At 39.6% G+C, this 20,105-nt stretch overlaps 1 protein-coding gene across 3 annotated transcripts in view; it reads right to left on the bottom strand.

The window, feature by feature from the left end:
• Nucleotides 1–20,105, bottom strand: part of slc8a1b (solute carrier family 8 member 1b) — a 104,399-nt gene that overhangs the window by 6,513 nt on the left and 77,781 nt on the right. For all 3 annotated transcript variants that reach the window (XM_061789468.1, XM_061789467.1, XM_061789470.1), the window contains 5 exons: nucleotides 13,336–13,496; nucleotides 11,008–11,107; nucleotides 5,970–6,155; nucleotides 5,786–5,875; nucleotides 14–117 (listed from right to left, as the gene is read on the bottom strand). In XM_061789468.1, coding sequence (XP_061645452.1) covers nucleotides 14–117; nucleotides 5,786–5,875; nucleotides 5,970–6,155; nucleotides 11,008–11,107; nucleotides 13,336–13,496 — 641 coding nt within the window. The remainder of the gene's footprint in view (nucleotides 1–13; nucleotides 118–5,785; nucleotides 5,876–5,969; nucleotides 6,156–11,007; nucleotides 11,108–13,335; nucleotides 13,497–20,105) is intronic.

The following is a 20,105-nucleotide window of genomic DNA, read 5'->3' as shown; positions in this document are numbered from 1 at the left end:
GGACGGCACGCACCCCGATGCCCAGGAACACATTGACGGCATTCGAGCCCGTCACGTTGCCAATGGAGGCGTCGGCGTACTGATCCTGGATGGCCGCCACCTTGCTGGCAAACGTGTCTGCGGAGGACACGCGCAGAGGGCATCAAAAAGGCAACACGACGTATTCATTAGCCGCATAAATTGCACATTTCATATTATAAGGCTCGAACGGCGCGGTTTAGATTTATGTTCCTATTGAGTGCACTGCAACGTTTCATTTTCCACCAAGACGAGATGAAAGCGTGACATTTATTAGATTTAAAAATGAAATGAGAAAAAAAATGGAATTTCTACGGCTACTGTATGTCACATCACAGGCCAATCAAATTAACAAAAACATGAATTATAGTAAATTAATCATGTATTATGTATTAGTTTCAATTTAGAAAAATTGTGATATTACTAAAATAGGGATAGAGTAAAAATAAATTTTGTATTACAGTAGTTGAAATTCAATGTCAGCTTTCCATACTACTACTACTAATATAATAATAATAATAATAATAATAATGTTTTAATTTAGAAAAATTGTGAAATTAATAACATGGTGATAGAGTAAAAATAATATTTTTCTATTACAGAAGTTGAAATTCAATATGTGGTTTCTCTGCTCCTTCTACTAGTAGTGCTCCCACTAATAATAGTTTTAAAATAAGAAAAAACATCATACTGATTATTTTCTCTGTAATTATTGAAATGAAAACAAAAATTGAATTTGATGTAGGTCCCACAACAATATTCAACTAATTACTTTCCATTCATTAGAATTCATTCTCAAAGAAAGTGTCCAACTTGTCCAACAATTCCTTCGCCTAACTGCCCGCGGAACGACTCTGGGAACTTTCTCGACACTTCCGCTGAAGTTCGAAAGTTGTGCTCCACAACTTCTGCGGGGGCGTCCAAAGAGCGAGGAGGCAGTCACAGGTCAGCGGCTCCTCTCCATTAGCGACTCTTTCGCAAGTGCGCCGATGAGAGGAAGAGGGCAAAAGAAGAAGGGATGCTTTTCCTTGAAACGTCAGCCAAAACGGATGTTGCTGGGAAGGAAGAAAAACGAAAGGAGGATGACGGGAGCACCCGAAGGAGGCGGCGGTGCGGAAGGGTTGCGGGGCAATGGGCCAAAGATAGAAAAAAAAAAGGGCCGCAAAGATAAATCTCCCAACTCGCCGTGAAGCTTCAAGGACCTTCTGCTCTCTTTCATGTGTGCGTGTGTGTGTGTGTGTGTGTATGTGTGTGTCTGCACGTCACCTGCCTCCATTTTGAGGCCACGCCTCAATCACATCACATCGCGACGAGCGTGCTTCTCCGGAGAGTGCTCGTTGCCCTTTCCCCAACGCCTGGCTGTCAATCAAACCTCCACCCGTTTCTCTCTGAGCACAGGCGGCCATTAGAGCGACGCTAACGGCAATCTGTTGAGTTGACTTCATTTCCTTCTCGTCTCCCGCGGTGGCCTCGGGAGGACGATTGGGGAAACTTTCTTCAACAAGTTCGTTCCCTCTGGGGCACATTCAAGCGCCGCCCCGCCAACGCGTTCAACACATGCTTGGGTGAAGACTTTCAACAATCCGGCGATGCAATTCTTTTTTTTTTGTGAGCTTCAGATGATTTTCAAATAAAACTAATACAAAAAAAAGCACATTCTCAAGATTTTAAAATATACTAAATAGACAACTAAAAAACAAATATTTAATCATATATAACAGCTAATTCTTTTTCTTTTTAGGAAAATGCAAAAGCCTCATTTAATTTGGCATTCTCGGCTCAGTGTAATTTAGACTGCTGTTATTGGGTAAAAACTTTACGTTCGTCACCCAAAGTTGAGGAAACTTGGTTTATTAATACAAAATAACAACGATAGGCTCTTGTCTTGATCGTCTTGTGAGTCTCGACGTATCCAATGGGAACCAAAGCAGGAACTTAGAACCGAGGACCCAAACTGGGATTTCTGGCATAGGGTCTGTAGCGGAACTTAAAAGTATCCGTATTAAAGCATTTCATGATGCCAGATGTTCTCTTGTCTTATTCACGGCAAGTGTGTTTCTGTCATGTATGAAACTCAAAAACCAATTTGCATCGACATGTTCAACATGTGACCAGAAGCAATACGCTCTTTTAGCGGAACTTGAAAGCATCCGCATTAAAGCACTTCATGATACCGGATGGTCTCGTCATATTTATGACAGGTGTCTTTCTGTCATGTATGAAACTCAAAAACCAATTTGCATCGACATGTTCAACATGTGACCAGAAGCAATACGCTCTTTTAGCGGAACTTGAAAGCATCCGTATTAAAGCACTTCATGATACCGGATGGTCTCGTCATATTTATGACAGGCGCCTTTCTGTCATATGAAACTCAAAAACAAAGTTGCATAGACGTGTCCGCCGTGTGATCAGAGGCAATATGCTCTTTAGCGGAACTTGAAAGCATCCGTATTAAAGCACTTCATGATACCGGACGGTCTCTTGCCATATTTATGACAGGTGTTCTCATTTTCTGTCACATGAAACTGAAGAAGAGAACTGCACATGTTCAATATGTGTAGGAAGACCATAGGGTCTGTAGCGGACCTTGAAAGCATCCGCATTAAAGCACTTCATGATACCGGATGGTATCCTGCCATATTTATGACAGCTGTTCTCATTTTCTGTCATATAAAACTGAAGAAGAAAACTGCACACGTGTTCAACATGTGAAGGAAGGCAAAAGGGTCTGTTGCGGAACCTGAAAGGATCCACATTAAAACACTTTATGAGGACTTTACTGCGCTTTGTACAAAAGCACAAAAGTTGTATTGTGGCTCATTTAACTCAGCAGCGGTCCCAGAAGGCTAACACTCTGGCAAGCTTCATTTACGTCATCTCCAGGATCTGAAAGTGTCTGAAACTAAAAATGTTCATGAATGTCTTGAGTGGCCCAAAGCATTATTTTGTATTTTTTTTTGCAACTTGAAAAGGTCAACGTGAATGAACATAATGGACTCTGCCATCCACGCTTGACTTCCAATCTACGCTGCGCTGGCTTGAAAATGATTGTCTACGTCGCTAAGCGTCGCATAAAGCGGGCCTTGAGGACACACTATTTTGTCAACACTTCCCGCTGATTCAAGTTTTACTTGGCAGTGAAAACGAATGAAACTTGTGGAATGATCCAGCTCAGGCGTTTACAACCACTGTTTTTTTTTTGTTTTTGTTTTTAACTTCCTCGCAAACGGTTTATATTGTTTTCTCTCTGTGTGTGTGTGTGTGTGTGTGTTGGCGGGGATAACTGTGATAAACGAGGTTAATCGTCACGGAAACCACCGCGGAAGACATGATTTATGAACCCAAATAACTGCGGGTCTGTTTTGTGTGTGCGCTAATAAGACTAAATGGCGAGAGGGGCTGCTCGCTTTGCCTCGATTTTGTGCACTACGCTGTGCGGTGTGTGCGTTTTTCTGTGTGTGTCTCATGCATCATGTTAATGCCCGAGCTTCGTAAGGCCGCCTGAGCCTGACATGACAAATAGCCGCATGCTAATAACACACGGTGGTGGTGGTGGCGTGTAATCACAGCCTCGCAGTTGTTTGTCCACGTGCATGACACCTCCAGCAGGTTTGCCTGTTTGTGTGTGTTAAAACATTAAACTAAGCAAATACAGCTTAGGGTTTTTGTCTGTTGAATCCAATATTTTACAGTCTGTATGTGTTTGTCCTGCGTGAACGGCAGTGACGCTGAATGAGGGGACGGAAAGGGATTAACAGAAGCGTCAAACTATTTGTGGCACAGGCCTTATAAAAGCCACACTCACACTGCCTGACAAAGTCTGCTTTTTACTGTGACACTATTTTGTGTCAATTCTTTGCATTTGAACAAATGTCCTCGATCGATAAATCCAGGACCAATTGATGTTTTTTTTTTCAATTTTAAATGTATATTAGGCTTGTCGATGTATTGCTCCGCTAACTTCCGATTCCACACGTCATCTTTAATTCAATTTGGGGTTGATTTCTAAATAGGTACGTAATTGTACTTGCTAGTTTGGCCGGCAAAGCCTTTTTGGTTTAAATTTCAAGGGTACGGTAGTAGTTGGGCCGCACGATATTAAATAAATAAATAAATAAATACTTTAACCCTGCGATATATATTGCGATTTAAAAAAAAAAAATACAGGTTAACACAAATGTAACGTTTCGACCAGCACACGTTTCTCTTTTTCCCTCTCTAGAAAAAGTATGCTCAGTACAGCACGAAAGTATACGAAGTCATTTGTATGAAGTCGACCTGTATTTAAATACACTGTTGTATTGAACAATAGTCCAACCAGACATGAAGTTAAAATGACTTCTTTTCATCCCCACTTATACTGCAGAGTCATTAGCACATTCTTAACACTATAAATTTGTTTTTAATCAATCTGTCATTTCATACCTATGCATGCATTTGTTCAGTGCTAATCTTACTAGCATGTCCAACCAGGTCGCTCTGCTGGTCACTTATTATTCCAGTTGATTGACTGCCTATCAATACACCAAGATTGCGCAGGACTTTGCGTTGTGACGACTGCGCACACGCAGTACATTGCGACGATGATGCTCAAACGATATATTGTGCAGCCCTCAGTAGTAGTCGTCGTTTCTTCCAGTAGCAACAACAACATGATCTTGATGAATAAAAATGGATTTAATGAGTTAATCAAACTCCAATAACTTACACGTAGCTCTGTATTTAGCAGCTGTTTGTTCCTTTCATGGTCAGGTAACTGTTCACTGCCTCAAGCCCAACCTCCCTACTTCACTGGCTGATTGTTTTTAAAAGGCTGCTTTAGTAATACATCATTTACTGCAACGTGGCCTTGCTTCTTTATTTTCCTCCCAGACGAAAATGTGCAGAAAGGAAACGGGAGGAATAAATCTCTTGCTCAAAATGGCCGCACTGAATGGCAAATGTTATGCAATACAACACAAATCTCCAAAATGAGAGACCCTGGGGGAGAGTCTTGTGCTCGTAAAGGCCTCGTGAAGCCGAAACGGGCAGGAAATCCAATACAGCGAATGCCCACAGTTCATCGCAGATTTTTAAGCAGTTGTTTTTTTATGGGTCTTTCCAGGCAAGTCCGAATTTACAATCGCGCACCCGCAACATGCCGGGCAGCAATGAGGCCTTCTGGAAGACGTGTGGCGTAACTAAGAGCAAGAAGAAAAGGCAGAGAAGGTCCCCAACGAAGCTCCAGTAAGTCATTGTTCCCCCAGAGCAGAGAGAATATATGCCAGTGAGTATTGTTGTTTACTGTTTGTACGTGTTAAAGCAGCGGTTGTTTGAAGGCTAAAAATTGCCGTGACATCAATGCTCATTTGTGTTAGCTTTAAGCTAGCGGACTTTTGTGAGCCGTGATTGAAGTTTTGGTTGAACATTTTGGTGTTTAAATGTGCAAATTGAAATTCTCTTTTGTGTATCGTGTCAGTTTTACAATAAACTTTAACTGGGTGTGACAAACCGCTTGAAGCAGCTGCACTTTTTTTTTTTTGCAGTCTTCTTTTAATTTTCTTGAAGTGATGTTATATGATAGTCTCCCATTTCGTGACACAGAGAGAGTCAGAACAGGTGCTAAGAAATACTTTAGAATAAATTGAAATGTGTTTAAAAGCATGCGGGATAGCTAATACTCAGAATTAAAAAAAGAAAAGTGATATGGTCTTTTTATAATTTTGAATTCTGAAACGCATCCCGTGCGATAAACGGGTGTTCACTGTATTCGGGATGAGCTCACCTGGTACCGACGTTCCCAACGCGACAAACACCACGGCGGTGACCGAGTCCTTCAGGCCCACCGTGCAGCCGAAGTGAGACGCCAGGTCGCCTGTAACCGCGCGATCGTTAGTGTAACATCGTGAACGCACGCTAGCGCAGGCACACGCGGTATAATAAATCTCTTGCTCAAAATGGTGTCGTACCGATGACGGCGGTGAGCAGTCCGATCATGCAGATGGACACGACGAAGCACGCCCAGCCGTTCCAGTAGTCGGTGGGCGGCACGAAGGCGAACAGGACTTTCCAGAAGACGGTGAGGAAGTGCATCACGTAGTCGAAGCAAGACGGCAGCTTCTCCTCGCCGCACTCGTCGTCGTCGTCGTCCTCGCCTGCGCAAAAGGTAGGAAGGAGGGAGAAGAGATTTCATATGGGATAAATAGAAGAAATGACAATCATGTTGTTTTCCTTAAAAAAAAAGAGCACAATAAATGTATAAAAAGTATAAATAATATGAAATATTTAAAACATGACAACAAGATTAAACTAACATTTATTTAAAAAATGAAATTCAATTTATAAAAATCCACTTTAAAAAATATTAAATAATAATATGAAAAGTAAAATTTAAACAAGTCAAGAAAATAAAAATACCTATACAAATAAAAGACTGAAATATATTTCCAAACTCTAATAAAATTATACAAAAACACAAAAATATAAAAATCCATTAAAATAATAATACAATGACAAAAAATAATAATCATAATAATAATTAAGAAAATACATGAAAAAAATAAGAGAGAACATATTGGAATAAGTAATAATAAATAATTGATAATAATTTTTTTAAAACAAGCTAATAGAAATACAAAATAATAGTAAAACAAGTTTCATAATGAAACAACATGAAATCAAAATAGGAATAAAACAAAACATTTTAATTTATTTTTATATGAATAAATATTTTTACGAATTAGAATAAGTTAATACAATAATATATTAATATAATTATTTTAATAATAATATTAAAATAATAATAATCAAATAAAAAAATAAAAATGATATTCAAAAAATATAGTAAAAATAAAATATAATAATAATAATAATGACTACAACAAAATAAATTGAGCATTTAAAACGTTCACCCACACCTACATTCAACTCAATTTTCTTGAACATTTAATTGAACAAAAAAGATGGCTAGTCCTTATTTATATTAGTTTTCATGGATGTATATGCTATATATTGATCAGAATAATGTGGCCCTGAGGAGTTGTGCCCTGGCGGAGCTCGGCGTGGCTGTAGCTCAACTTCCAATAGTTGACCTCATGTTGTTTACCTTCTTTAGACGGCAAACTCATTGAGACTTTTATGTGGTTTAAAAATAAATGTTTCCTTTTTGAGAGGTCAGCACATGGCCATTAATCCGCTCATTAAGTGTAAATAGAATGGCGAGTAGAAGGTCAGCCTACCCCCCCCCCCGAGTACCTCTGTGCGTTAATTAGAAGGGTGCGTCTGTCCACTGGGAAGCAAGCGCTGCAATACTGTGGAATACGCTCTGATTGGCTGCAATCTATTCCCACCATTGACTTGAAGTGATTTGAATGCGTCACGATCTTGATGAGAGAGCACAATTTACGAAGTTTAACTCTACTTGGTGTTAGATACAACATTTCTGTTCTTTATGTTTTTGTTTCTTTTGTTCTTTCACACCGCACAGAAGAAAGCGGGCCTTCGCTAACCCTTCCCACAAAGTCGGAGGCAAGCAAAAAATGTCACGGTACGGTAAAGAGTGAGGATTCGGGGCTCGAGTCCGACCTCATAAACTGTTTTAAAGGGAAAAATGATTATAAAATTCTAAAAATAATTGGCTGTCTGCAGTGCCCCCATCAAGTGTGAAATTTAACAACCATGTAAATCTTTTTTGAAGCTGTTTATTTGTGAGAGGGTGTTTGTGAGCAAGCCTTGCTGACACATTATTCCGATCAATACGTATCACCAAAAACATAAGTGAATGTAAAATGATATTTAATCAAATATTAATCATTCCTTTTCCCAATTAATAGTTTTTAAGATTTCACTCGTAGACATGATTGAACACACATTGTTCTATCATGTGGGTGCTCACCATTAACTTCGTACTTCATTTTCCTATTTTCTATTTCAATATTATTTACATTTTGACCTATTTTATTGTTATTTTTGTATTTAAAAAAAAAACATCTATTCATATTATTATTTCTCCTTTTTTTTTTACAATGCATTATTTCAATATTTGTATTTTATTATTTTATAAAAATATTTGAATATACATATTGTACAATACTATAAATTCTTTATTTTCAGATGATTTTATTTTGAAAAAAACATTGTACTGTATTTGTTGCACACATTAATATATTAAACTCATATTAATAATAATTATTTTTTTAAATATTAATTTGATCTGCTACTTTCCATTTTTTCAAATATCCTTATTTAATTCATTATTTTTTTTTATGATTATTTCAATGTGTTTAAGTGTATTTGAAGTCAAACCAATACCCGCACCCACAAACCAACGCACACACACGCACGCGCACACACACACACACACACACACACAAAATACCCAGACAGGTAAATAACATTAACCTTAATCCGATTGTTTCTAGTAAACAAAGCAGCTACTCATCAGTAAGAGCAGCTAATCAATCAATCAACTCACAAAAACTTATTGAGATCATGCGTATGTGTCCATCATACGTGTGTGTCCATCAAAAGCACAAAGTTGGACCAAGCATGTGTTCCTTTCAATTTATATCTAATATCAGCGGCCTCATTTATATACGATGGGTGGCATGGTTACACGATCGCACCCTCCTACCGGCCGATCACCGCTGACTGTAAACACTTCAACACCTCCTGCGTGTGAATCCTACGCACACCGGCCGCTCACCACAATCCGACACTCAAATCACCAATCGCATCAATAGGGATGTTATAGGAGTATACAATATGTGTGATAATCGATACATCGGAAGAACACGACGGATGATACATGACGATTTATATGGAACTGCGAAAGAAAAAACTCAGAAAATTGACACGTTTGACACTGTTAATACGTGACAAAACACAGAACAAAAATCGTCAACAAGTATGACAATATCGATATTTGATGTATCTATACAATATCGTTATACAGTAGTTATATGATACACTACACTACAGTACATAACTGAAGAAGACAAACCCATATACAGAGTTCCCTCGCCACTTCACGTTTTGCGGCTTCAGTGCTTCGCGGGTTTTTCCAAAATATTCATAATTTTTGTCTTTTTTTTTTTAAATACAGCCATATCGGCATCCATATTGCAGAAAGACGCGTTGTTTCATGATGCGCGCGAGAGAAGGTTTCGCTGCATGCCAAACAAAGAGATGCCTCTACATGCCTGTACTGTACGCGCACTCATACAAGGCGCATGATTGGTTCCCGGCGCGACATCGACCAATGAGAGCACGAGTGGGTGTATCCCGTGAGCTGATTGGCTGCGCGTCATCGCAGCCTCACCCGTCATCTTCCCTTGTTGTGTCTCGCCAGTCTCGTCCACGCTGTTGTGTTCCCAATAACTTTTTTTGTTTAAGCGATGATTGTTTTGATTAGTTAAGCAAGCCCTTACAATGCCGCCAAAGCATGAATGTTAATTACTGCATAAGTTTTTAGAATTCAAGATTTAAGTAAATACGTGTACTGTTGTAATCTTTGTCTCAAATATGTAAAGTATAAATACTGTTTACATATTTTAAACATTCTGGTACCCACATATACATCCACGAAAATTCCTAGTTGGGGGGGTGCAAATCCTACTTTGCGGTTTTTCACCTTTCGCGGGGGGTTCTGGTCCCCATTAACCGTGAAAAACGAGGTAAAACTGTAGTATGACAGTATCGACATTTTATGTACCGACACTATGTATAAAAGAAAATGACATCTATGATACGTTACATTACCTATAATGTTCCCCCCCTTATGTGGATTCATTCAAAGCAGCACAGTATTTGGACGAACGAGAGGTCGGAGAACACATCCCTGAGGAACGCCTCTCTTCTTATTCCCTCTCATCTACAGGTGATGTGCAGATCGTCTTCATCCACTCGGCCATTACTCAAAGTCTTCCATCAATTACCCGGTGCAGCCTCAGAGATAATGGCCCTGACCCGGCTGGATTCGACACACTTTAACTGGCCAGGAAAGGCAATTAACCTCCTGTCTTGCGCTTAAAACGCCTAATGAGGTGCGGCAGCCACAGGAAGGTGGAAACTCACAGAAGCTCAAAAACAACTTTAAAGCTAATCGTCTTCAGGTTTGGAAGGCCCGGAGAAGCAGTTAGGTGTCACTTGGGTGCAGATTTAAGAGAATAGACCTCAGACAAGGACCAACAATCCTAAACAGGTCTCACGCAAGACTCCACTCCTGTAGGTGGCAGTAACTCTCTTTACTGTGGCTCCATCTGTTGGCTCTTGTGGGTCACTGCCCTTATTTGGCCCCATAATGGTCAAACAAATCAATCTTACTTAAGCTGGCAATTTTTGTGGAAAAGTTGCATGCGTGGCATGTACCGACAATCGTCTTTTATTTCAACACGCATTTTGGTGATTGATGTGATATTTAGGAGAAAAGGGTAATGAGAAAATTGTTGCGTAAAATGTCCAACTTATTTAAACTGAATAAGACACTTATGATGTCAACGTAAAAATACATCCATTTGGATTTGAACAAGCTGATTTATCACTTTGACTGCTTGCTGCATGTTAGTGAATACAAAAAACCGAGGAGAACAAACAACATTTGAGGCTTTTGTGTTGGAACCAATCACCTCTAAAGGTTTCATATGAACACATCAATTATATGTAAAGGCACCAGAAGCGCCTCCAAGGCGAAATAAACATCACATCAGATGATTTCTCGGCCACGGTTCTTTGGATCCTCTACTGGTTGCCTGGCAACAACATCCTAACCACACTTCAGGAAGTGGCACCTCTGAAAGTAGACAGATGGCCTGACCTTTACATACATTTACAAACATCAGCCTTTTTCCAAGCTGTCGCTTTCAATCTTACGGAGACCTACCGAAAGACACTATCAATTATCAGTCAATTAATGTCAATTTGACAACAGTTAAGTGTATTATTCAGGAAACTGGCAGAAAAAGGGTACATTTAATGTACATGATCCTGTATGTATCCGGTGGGTATTACCTGCGCTCACAGTGATGGCCTCTATGAACTGGTCTCTCCAGCTGTTAGTCCCCACCAGCAGAGCCAGATTGGTCTTCTTTATCAGTTTGTCAACGGTGTTCTGTCAAAGACCACAAGAATTAAATTGTTAAAGTTAATGTTTTTTTTTTTCCATTTTGTTTGCACACAACTCTTGAATTTGGACAAATTATTAAAAAACTAAACAAAACAAAAAAACAACAACAACAACAAATAAAAGAAATACTCAGCAGAGATTTGGATGTTTTGGGGCAGGTGGAAGAGTGCCCCAACAGATTCAGTAGATGGTGCTGTGTTGTTCTTTCCAGTGAAAACTCCTTTAAAACTCCTTTGTTTTCGTTTGCAGAGTAATTTTCTTACTAGCGTCGCTCCCTGTCCTTTGTGTGCTACAACGGGCAGGAAAGCCCAAGAAGTTGTGCAACGTTTGTGTATCTTTTTTAATTAGACTTTGGTGTACAATAATTCATGCCAACATGTTGCAATTTGTTGCACACAAACTCTTAACTGTCATAACAATTTAAATTTGGCTAAACACCTTCTTAAAAAACAAACACTTAGTGGTAATTTAGCAACAGGGGCAAGTGTGACAGTGCCCCAACAGATTCAGCAGATGGTGCTTTGTTGTTCTGTCCAAAGTGAAAATTAATGTACATAAATAATCTAAAAATCCATAGTGCTGTTTGTCTTGTAATTTTCTTATTACCGTTTCTCTGTGTCCTTTGCTATAACGTAACTTTGTATGGCTTTTGTTATTGGACTTTTAATAATAATATTTTAATAATTTATGTAACATTAGCGATCTTTACATCGGTCTTTATGTTATCACCAGTATTAAGTTGTTGTGCACAAACTTGTAATAGTCGTAATAACTCCAATTTGGACAAAAAAAAACAAAAAAACATCCAGGGTCAATTTTTCATTCGGGGCAGGTGGCACAATGCCCTACCAGATCCAGCAGATGGTGCTGTGGTGAAAATAAAGTCATATTGTGTGTATACAATTAACTCATCTAAAAATTCTTAGTGTTCTTTGTGAAGTGATTTTCTTCCTAGCGACTCTCTAATGTGCAGCAGAGCCCAAGAGTTTCTTGGAACTTTATTGTTGCCTTTTTTTTTTTTTTTTTTTTTAATAGGACTTTGGTGCAATATAATTTAGGTCACGTTGTCATTATTACGGCAAAACAACATTATTACACACAAAACAATTCTGCTTGCATGTGTGTGTGTTGCCATGTGTTTGCGTGAGGCTTTATCTTCATCCCTCTAAGATCCATTCAACACAATTAGCATCCCGGTTCTCCCTCTGAAGAGCAAAGAAAGGAGGAGGATAACAGTCCCGCCGCTCGGCTAATTAGCACAGATGCGTGTGGAGGACCACTATCTCCTTATGTCCTTCATAAATACTCTTTAAATGAGCCTGAATAGGAAGGAGAGATTAAAAGACAGGAAGGTGAGAATTTTGCTCCTCTTTTAGGACCTTCCATTTTGTAACAATCAAGAAATAAATGTCAATCAAAATAAGCTATGCAGTCCCACTCCAGTCCTGTGGGTGGCAGTAATAGAGTCATGTGGGTGATGTGATATGTTAATATGAGATGACATAGGGCAAATTGTGTGCCATTTGTTTCATGCTGGATGTGTGGGTGCAACTATTTGGCAGGTGAAGTGGCCACAAATCATGGCTGTTATTAATTTGTGTCTTTCTTTCGTTATGTCTGACACACACACATACACACACACGCACACACGATTGTGTGTACACTTGTCTAAAGAGCGTGTGGGTGAAGAACAATTATTTCCTGCGAACATCCTCAATCTTTGTGACACTTTGAGTGATTGCGGCGCGTGTGTGTGTGCGTGTGTGTGTTGTGTATTGTCTTAAGTGCAGCAATTACGGAAGACTTTTTGTCAAAAAAACAAACAAAAAAAAACAAAAAACAAAAGGGCCCCGGCATCACAACATATAACATCACAATACAATAGAGCGCTCTGGTGTCATAGTTTACTTGTTACCATGGCAATTACTTTTTGTTTTTTCCCTTCCAAACACATTCACTTACCTGCATCTTGTTTATCCATACATGGCTCATCCTAATTTTGTATTTTCTCTCAATTTGCACAAATGCATTTTTTTTAACAATATCAAAAAAACATGTGTTTCTTGAGGGCGGGGGGGAAAAACATTTGTTTGTTTGAGGTGAACAATGGACGCGCTGATTAATTGGGGCATGGTGTCAAATCAATTAGAGTGGATGCCACTACTTGAGGAAAGGCGCTAACTCGTCCCACAAGACTCCATGTTTGACCTTACCTTGAACTCGTAGGATTCTTCGATGACCACCTCCAGTTTGACGTGATCTCCCAGCATGGGCCGACCCATCTCGGCGATGCGCCTCTCCTCCTCGTCCTTCCCCGTCAGGGCCTTTTCTTCCTCTGCAACTTCCTCCGCTTCCTCCTGCTTCTGCTTCTCCTCTGCACAAACACAGGTCGGACTTTTTACTCGAAAGACGTCTCTGTCTGGGGAGGAACTAATGAGTTACACAGGCTAACGTCTGCTAGCGATCAAAAATATAAAATCAATCTGTCTGTCGGTCGGTCAAGCCATCTGTCTATAAATCAATTGTCTGTCTGTTTGTGTAGCGATCTATCAAGGGAGAGGCTAATACATGACGTGTAGGCTAAGGTTAGCTTACAATCAAAGCACAAAACGCTGTCACAAATGTCATAAGTTTGCAACATTTTCATGTAGCGTGAAATGCAACTACCCGGTAATAATTCCAACCCAAGTACCACATTTTAAAACATTTAAATAGGGGAAAAAGTCATCAGTTCGCTGCTAGCATGGCAGTTAGCAAGCTAGCTCGCTGTGGTGACAACAAATACTAATGCGGTATAGAAAAAGCTTTGAGTATATTTCAATGTTCGTGATAGTATTTTTGTTGTTAATTATCAAAATACGAGTAGTGGGTAAAACAATCCATCTAATTAACTAGCTGTATATATCTGGGGAGGATGGAATCTAAGCTAACGTTAGCGGGTAATCTAAACAAAGAATGCTGTCACAGGTGTCATAAATGATCATTTAATGTGAAATGCAAGAACACCGTACCAATTATTACCCAAGTTGCAATTTTTGAAGATTTTAACATGTCAAAAAAGTCAGCGTTTAGCAGGAGGGAAAGCAGTTAGTAAGCTAGTTTTTGTGACTACTACGATTCCTTGTGTTGTATAAAATAAAATTAAACTTTGAATATAATTTAATGTTGATGAACTTATTTTTATTGTTAACTATTAAAATACTAGTAGTTAAAAACTAATTTGTCTATCAATCGTATCTGTACATATATGGGGAGGGGCTAATGTAGGCGAATATTAGCTAGCAATCCAAGTTAAGTAAGTGTCATAAATTGTCATTTAATATGTAATGCGGAAATACCGTGATAACTATTAACCAAGTAATATGTCTTTAAACATCTAAACATGTTAAAATGTCCTCGTTTAGCCGCTAGCATTGCAAATTACAAATTACCTACGCTTTGTGCAGTATCCAAAAATTGGATTTAACGTTGATTTCATGTTAGATTAACTTAATTTAGCCCCGTTTAACTAATGAAATACAAGTACTGCGTTTTAAGTGCTAGATAACAAAGTACTAATTAGCGCCGATGGCCATTGCAACAATCGGGCCCTCGAGGTCACGCTGGGCCACTCAAGAGCTGTCGCCGCCCATTTAGCCACACATTAGCTAACAACGCAGACTGAACGACATGTCCGCAAACGGTCACAGCAACCGGCTGAATGACACAAGATGGCTGTGACAACTGGAAGAGGCGGACGAGCACAAGCCTCTCGTTTTTTTTTTGTCTCTAGTCGCGGCGCACGCACGTTGCGTGGAAAAGCTGAAGAGCTGAATTCAAATGTCGTAGAATTGATTTCAATGTTAAACTGTAGAATGTAATAAATGGAAAATGTAAAAGTTGTGAATTTTAGCACTCAAGTAATGGAAATTTAGCAAATGCTAACATGCTAAAAATTGTTATGCCAACATATAGAAAAATAGCAACCTGAGTATCGAAGGTGCAATTGACCCGGCGAGTGAGCTGAACTATTTAAAGTCGAATGATTTGAATTGTCGAGAAGAGGTGGTAATTACGTAAAATATTTCTTAATTTGGGAAGTTTGGAAGGGAACGAGTGGAATTCTGAAAATGTGAGATTTTGGGGTGTTTTGAAAACAGTTTCATAGATGTCCTGAATGAGTGGATCAGTTTGAATTTTGCAATGGTTTTCGTTGGTTGAGAAATGTGGGAGAATGGGGGAAACATTTTTAAAATTGGGAGTTTTGTTGTGGGAAATATAGAATAAGGAGCAATGAGGGAAATCTGGGAACGTGAATGAGAGCGCCAAAGCTATTCAGGAATTAGCTGAACAGTTTAAAGTTGGTATGCATTGAATCATTTGAGAAATGTGGAAGGATTAGGAACATTTTTAATATGTCTGCAATGATTTGGGAATTTTGTTGTGGAAAATGTGGAATAAGGGGAATTGGAGGGATGTCAAAAATCGTTCTGTAGATTTCTCGCAATAGCTAAACAGTTTGACGTTGGAATCCTTTGAATCTGTTGCGAAACGTGAAAGGAGGAGGTAATTGTGTAAATTTGGGGAATTTGGCGAATGTTCAAAATAGTTCCCTCGATGTTAACAGTTTCAAGTTGGTTTGGGAATGTGCAAAGGGGTATAATGTGGAAAAACGTGGGGAGAATTCACACAATTAGCAGATTCTAACATTGATGTTATGTAACAACATGGACGCGCACGCGAGTGGAGTCAAGGAAAAAGGAGGGCGAGAGGACATTGATGTCAGACAAAATCTGTCACGTGTATTCCCACGGAGATCTGCTGTGTGTATATTTGTGTGAAGCAGTGAGTTTGTTAGTGTGTGTGTGTGTGTGTGCGTGCGTGCGTGTGGGTCTTGACCCATGTGTTTTGGGCTGTTTTCCCCTCTCAGGGCTGTTTCCTTCATCACACGCTGCACTTTCGGCCCGCCGTGAACTCGCCTCTCGCACTCCCCGGGCTTTTTCGAAAAAAAAAAAAAATAAAAACATTTATAAAACAAAATAAACGTGTAATATCACGAGGACATGCGTACATTTCTCTCTCTCTCACACACACACACACACAAGTCGGATGTGTGTGACCTCACCTGCGAGCTGAAAATGAAATGAAACTAGCCCTTCGTGTTGGATGGCGCAAAGGAGATTCTGAGTCAGCTTTCTTGTGTAACTCCGATGCGAAGGCACGCACTTGTATAACCAGACACATTTAAATATTTAGCAATACAGTGATCACTCCATATTCGGGGGGTTAGGAAACAAGGCCCGGTCCTAAGTAGTAGAAATCCGCAAGTAATGGATGCTAGTCGAGACCCTTTTTCGACGTCTCCCCGTTGAAAAATGTACTTGACGAATATGCCGGTGGCAGTAAACGGCGAGATGTCAGTTGACGTACATACGAGGACATCGTTTGATGACTTTTTTCCGATGACACACAAGTACACACGCACACGGACACGGCGATCGTAAACACTGATGACACCGTGTGTGTGTGTGTGTGGACCTACTTTAATGAGTGTACACAGTAGCGTTATAGGTGGTGCAAAGACATAAAATCCCTCTTCAGACAACAAGTGAAAAGCGCAGTAAAAGGTTCATTCTCTGCAGTGACACCAGCCGCTTCACGTTCAATGTTTAGCTCTTCATTTTGAACAAAAATCCCATTTTGTCAAGTAGTCTCGTTGTCATAGTCTACTTACTGGTGTCCTCACAGTCTTCTTAATAATGTCATAACAGCCTACTGTACATATTGACATCACAGTACTTACTACACAGTCTTCCTATTGATGTCGTCAATGATGTATTGACTGATGTCGTCAGTGTCTAGTTACTTGCAGCGTCACAATCGACATACTGATGTTGTCACTGTCTAGTTACTGGCGTCGTCACAATTTACTTACTGGCGTTGTTGCAGTCTGACTGGCGGTGTCACAATCTACAACTTGTACTTAGCGGTGTCGTCGCACTCTTCCTACTCACGTCCTCACTGTCTACTTGCTGATTTTGTCATAGTCTAATGACAGGTGTCATCACTGTTTACATGCTGTGTTGTCACAGTGTGTACAAATGGTTGTCATCCCAGTCTACTTCCTGGTGTCATAATGGTCTACATATTGAAGTTACAGTCTGCTTACTAGTGTCGTCACTATCAACTTATTGCAGTCTACAGATTAGTGTCGTCACAGTCTTCTTACTGATGTTGTTCCCGTCTATTGACTGGTATCGTCACAGTCTAATGACGGGTGTTACCACAGTCTTCTTACTCATGTCGTCACTGTCCACTTACTAGTGTAGTCACAGTGGACATCTTGGCATCGTTGCAGTCTTCTTACTAATGCCGTCACAGTCTAATGACTGGTGTCGTCTCACTCTACTATTGCTGCCATGACAGTGTACTTACTAGTTGACTGGTGTCATCACGATCTACTTACTGGAGTCGTAACTGTTTACATTATTGACGTCACAGTCGACTGACTGGTGTCGTCAGTGTCTACTTACTGGTGTTGTCAAACACTACTGACTGATGTCGTCACTGTTTTTTGACTGGTGTCAGAACAGTTTACTTATTGATGTCACGGGAAAAACTACAGTCTACTTACCAATGCCATCACTGCGTGCTTACTGGTATTGTCACAGTCTACTGACTGATGTCGTCACTGTCTACGTACTGACTTCATAACTACCATATAATGTAGATAAATTGTGTTGAACATTTTGGAACGTTTGTAAAAATGTAAATGTCAAATAAAAAAGAAGATCCCTATAGTTTTAAATAGTTGTGGTGTCAAACAAAGGTTGAGTTAATATAAAAGAGAGTTTAAAAAAACAAGAAGAAGAAGAAGAAGAAGTAGAAGAAGAAGAAGAAGAAGAAGAAGAAGAAGAAGAAGAAGAAGAATCACCTTTATTGTCATGAACATGCATGCATGCACACATACACATGTTAGTGGAACACACAGATGCTGGCTTTTGAACTTTGCATCCATAACAGTCCGGATGGTTCTTTTCCTCTTTGGCCCGGAGGAGACGACGTCCGCAATTTCCCCAAAACAATTTGAAATGCGGACTCGTCGGACCCCAGAACACTTTTCCACGATCCATCTTAGATGAGCTCGGGCCCAGAGAAGCCGGCGGCGTTTTTGGGGGTTGTTGATAAATGGCTTTTGCTTTGCATAGTAGAGTTTCAAGTCGCACTTCCGGATGTCGCGCCGAACTGTATTTACTGACATTGGTTTTGACACGTGGTGATATCCTTTACACATTGATGTGGGTTTTTGATGCAGCGCCGCCTGAGGGATCGAAGGTCACGGGCACTCAATGTCGGTTTTCGGCCTCGCCGCTTACATGCAGTGATTTCTCCAGATTCTCTGAACCTTTTTGATGATATTATGGACCGTAGATGATGAAATCGCTAAATTCCTTGCAATTATACGTTGAGGAACATTGTCCTTAAACTGCACGACTATTTTCTCACGCACTTGTTCACAGCGAGGTCAACCCCGCCCCATCTTTGCTTGTGAATGACTGAGCAATTCCTGGAAGCTCCTTTCCTACCCAATCATGGCACCCACCTGTTCCCAATGAGCCTGTTCACCTGTGGGATGTTCCAAACACGTGTTTGTTGAGCATTCCTCAACTTCCTCACTCTTTTTTTGCCACCCGTCCCAGCTTTTTTTTTGGAACGTGTTGCATCCATAAAATTCCAAGTTCATGATTATTTGCTAAAAACAATCAAGTTGATCAGTTTGAACATGAAATATCTTGTCTTCGTAGTGTCTTCAATTAAATATAGGTTGAACATGATTTGCACATGATTGTATTCTGTTTTGATTTATGTTTAACACAACCTCCCAACTTCATTGGAATTGGGGTTGTACTGTACTTCCTAGTCAGAGTGAGGCACAGCCTCTCTGTGTCTGTTTTGGCGTCCACCCACTCTGCCCACTCCACCTGTGAAGACTTTACAAATGTCACAGTGAGGAAGCTGTGACATTTTAAACCCCCGGCAGCAGATTTCACATCTCGCAGAAAGAAGAAGCCTTGAAAGGTTCTGCATGGCGGGAAAAAGAAGAAAAGAAAAGCCACGAGGAGGAGGAGGAAGATGAGAGGACAGGTGTGATTCCCACTCAAGCAAACCTCAGGAGAAAGGCAAAGGAGGAAAAGGAGAAAAATAATTGAAAAGAAAGAAAAGAGGGACGAGTGCTCAACCTCAATCAAAAGGCCTTTTCTAAAATGGACGCCGCACAGCAGCACTAAGTGATTTTGCCCAGCCAATCAGCAACAAAAGGTCACCATAATCAAGGAAATGTTATAATTAAATATAATTTTCACTTTTTCATCAGTAGTAAAAAAAAAAAAAAAAAAAAGAGACTCAAATCTGTGAAGGTTACTTAATTTAAAAAAATATTGTCATGTATTTCAGTCATTTTGGGAAGGGGGGTTAAACATTTAAAAAACTGTTGCGTCCATATTTCTTTTCAAATGATTGATTTTTAGGAATTGAAGCACTACATTTTGAAAGTTTGGTTTTACTTGAGTTTAAATTGTTACAATTTTCCCATATATTCCATAATTTCGCAATGAATAACACCATAACATAACAAAGCACGTAAAGGTATGTATTCAAGAGATTGTACAATTTGGTACAGATCTCGATTAAGGTGCGGGATTCGGGGATTTTTGTTTTACTTTTGTTCAATTCGCCCGTTAAGAATTACAGAATACATTTTCATGAATCAAAATGAAGACATATTTGGGACGAAAGAGCTGTCGGATTTAGTAAGAGTTGTTTTTCTGTAGTTTAGTGTAGTGTAGTTTCTCACATTTTTATAATTTGGTAACGCATATAATAACAAAAGGTATGTATCTATGAGGGGCAAACATCAGGCTCAAGGTGCTGGATTGAGGAATTTCAGTTTTTACTCTTGTTCAAGCTACCAAATATAGTATTTCTCCCCGTGACTAATTCCTCA

This window comes from Phyllopteryx taeniolatus, chromosome 11, assembly GCF_024500385.1.
Source record: "Phyllopteryx taeniolatus isolate TA_2022b chromosome 11, UOR_Ptae_1.2, whole genome shotgun sequence".
In the NCBI taxonomy this organism is placed as follows: domain Eukaryota; kingdom Metazoa; phylum Chordata; class Actinopteri; order Syngnathiformes; family Syngnathidae; genus Phyllopteryx; species Phyllopteryx taeniolatus.
Note: the sequence above shows the minus strand (reverse complement) of the source record. Positions and strands in the feature narration are given on the sequence as shown.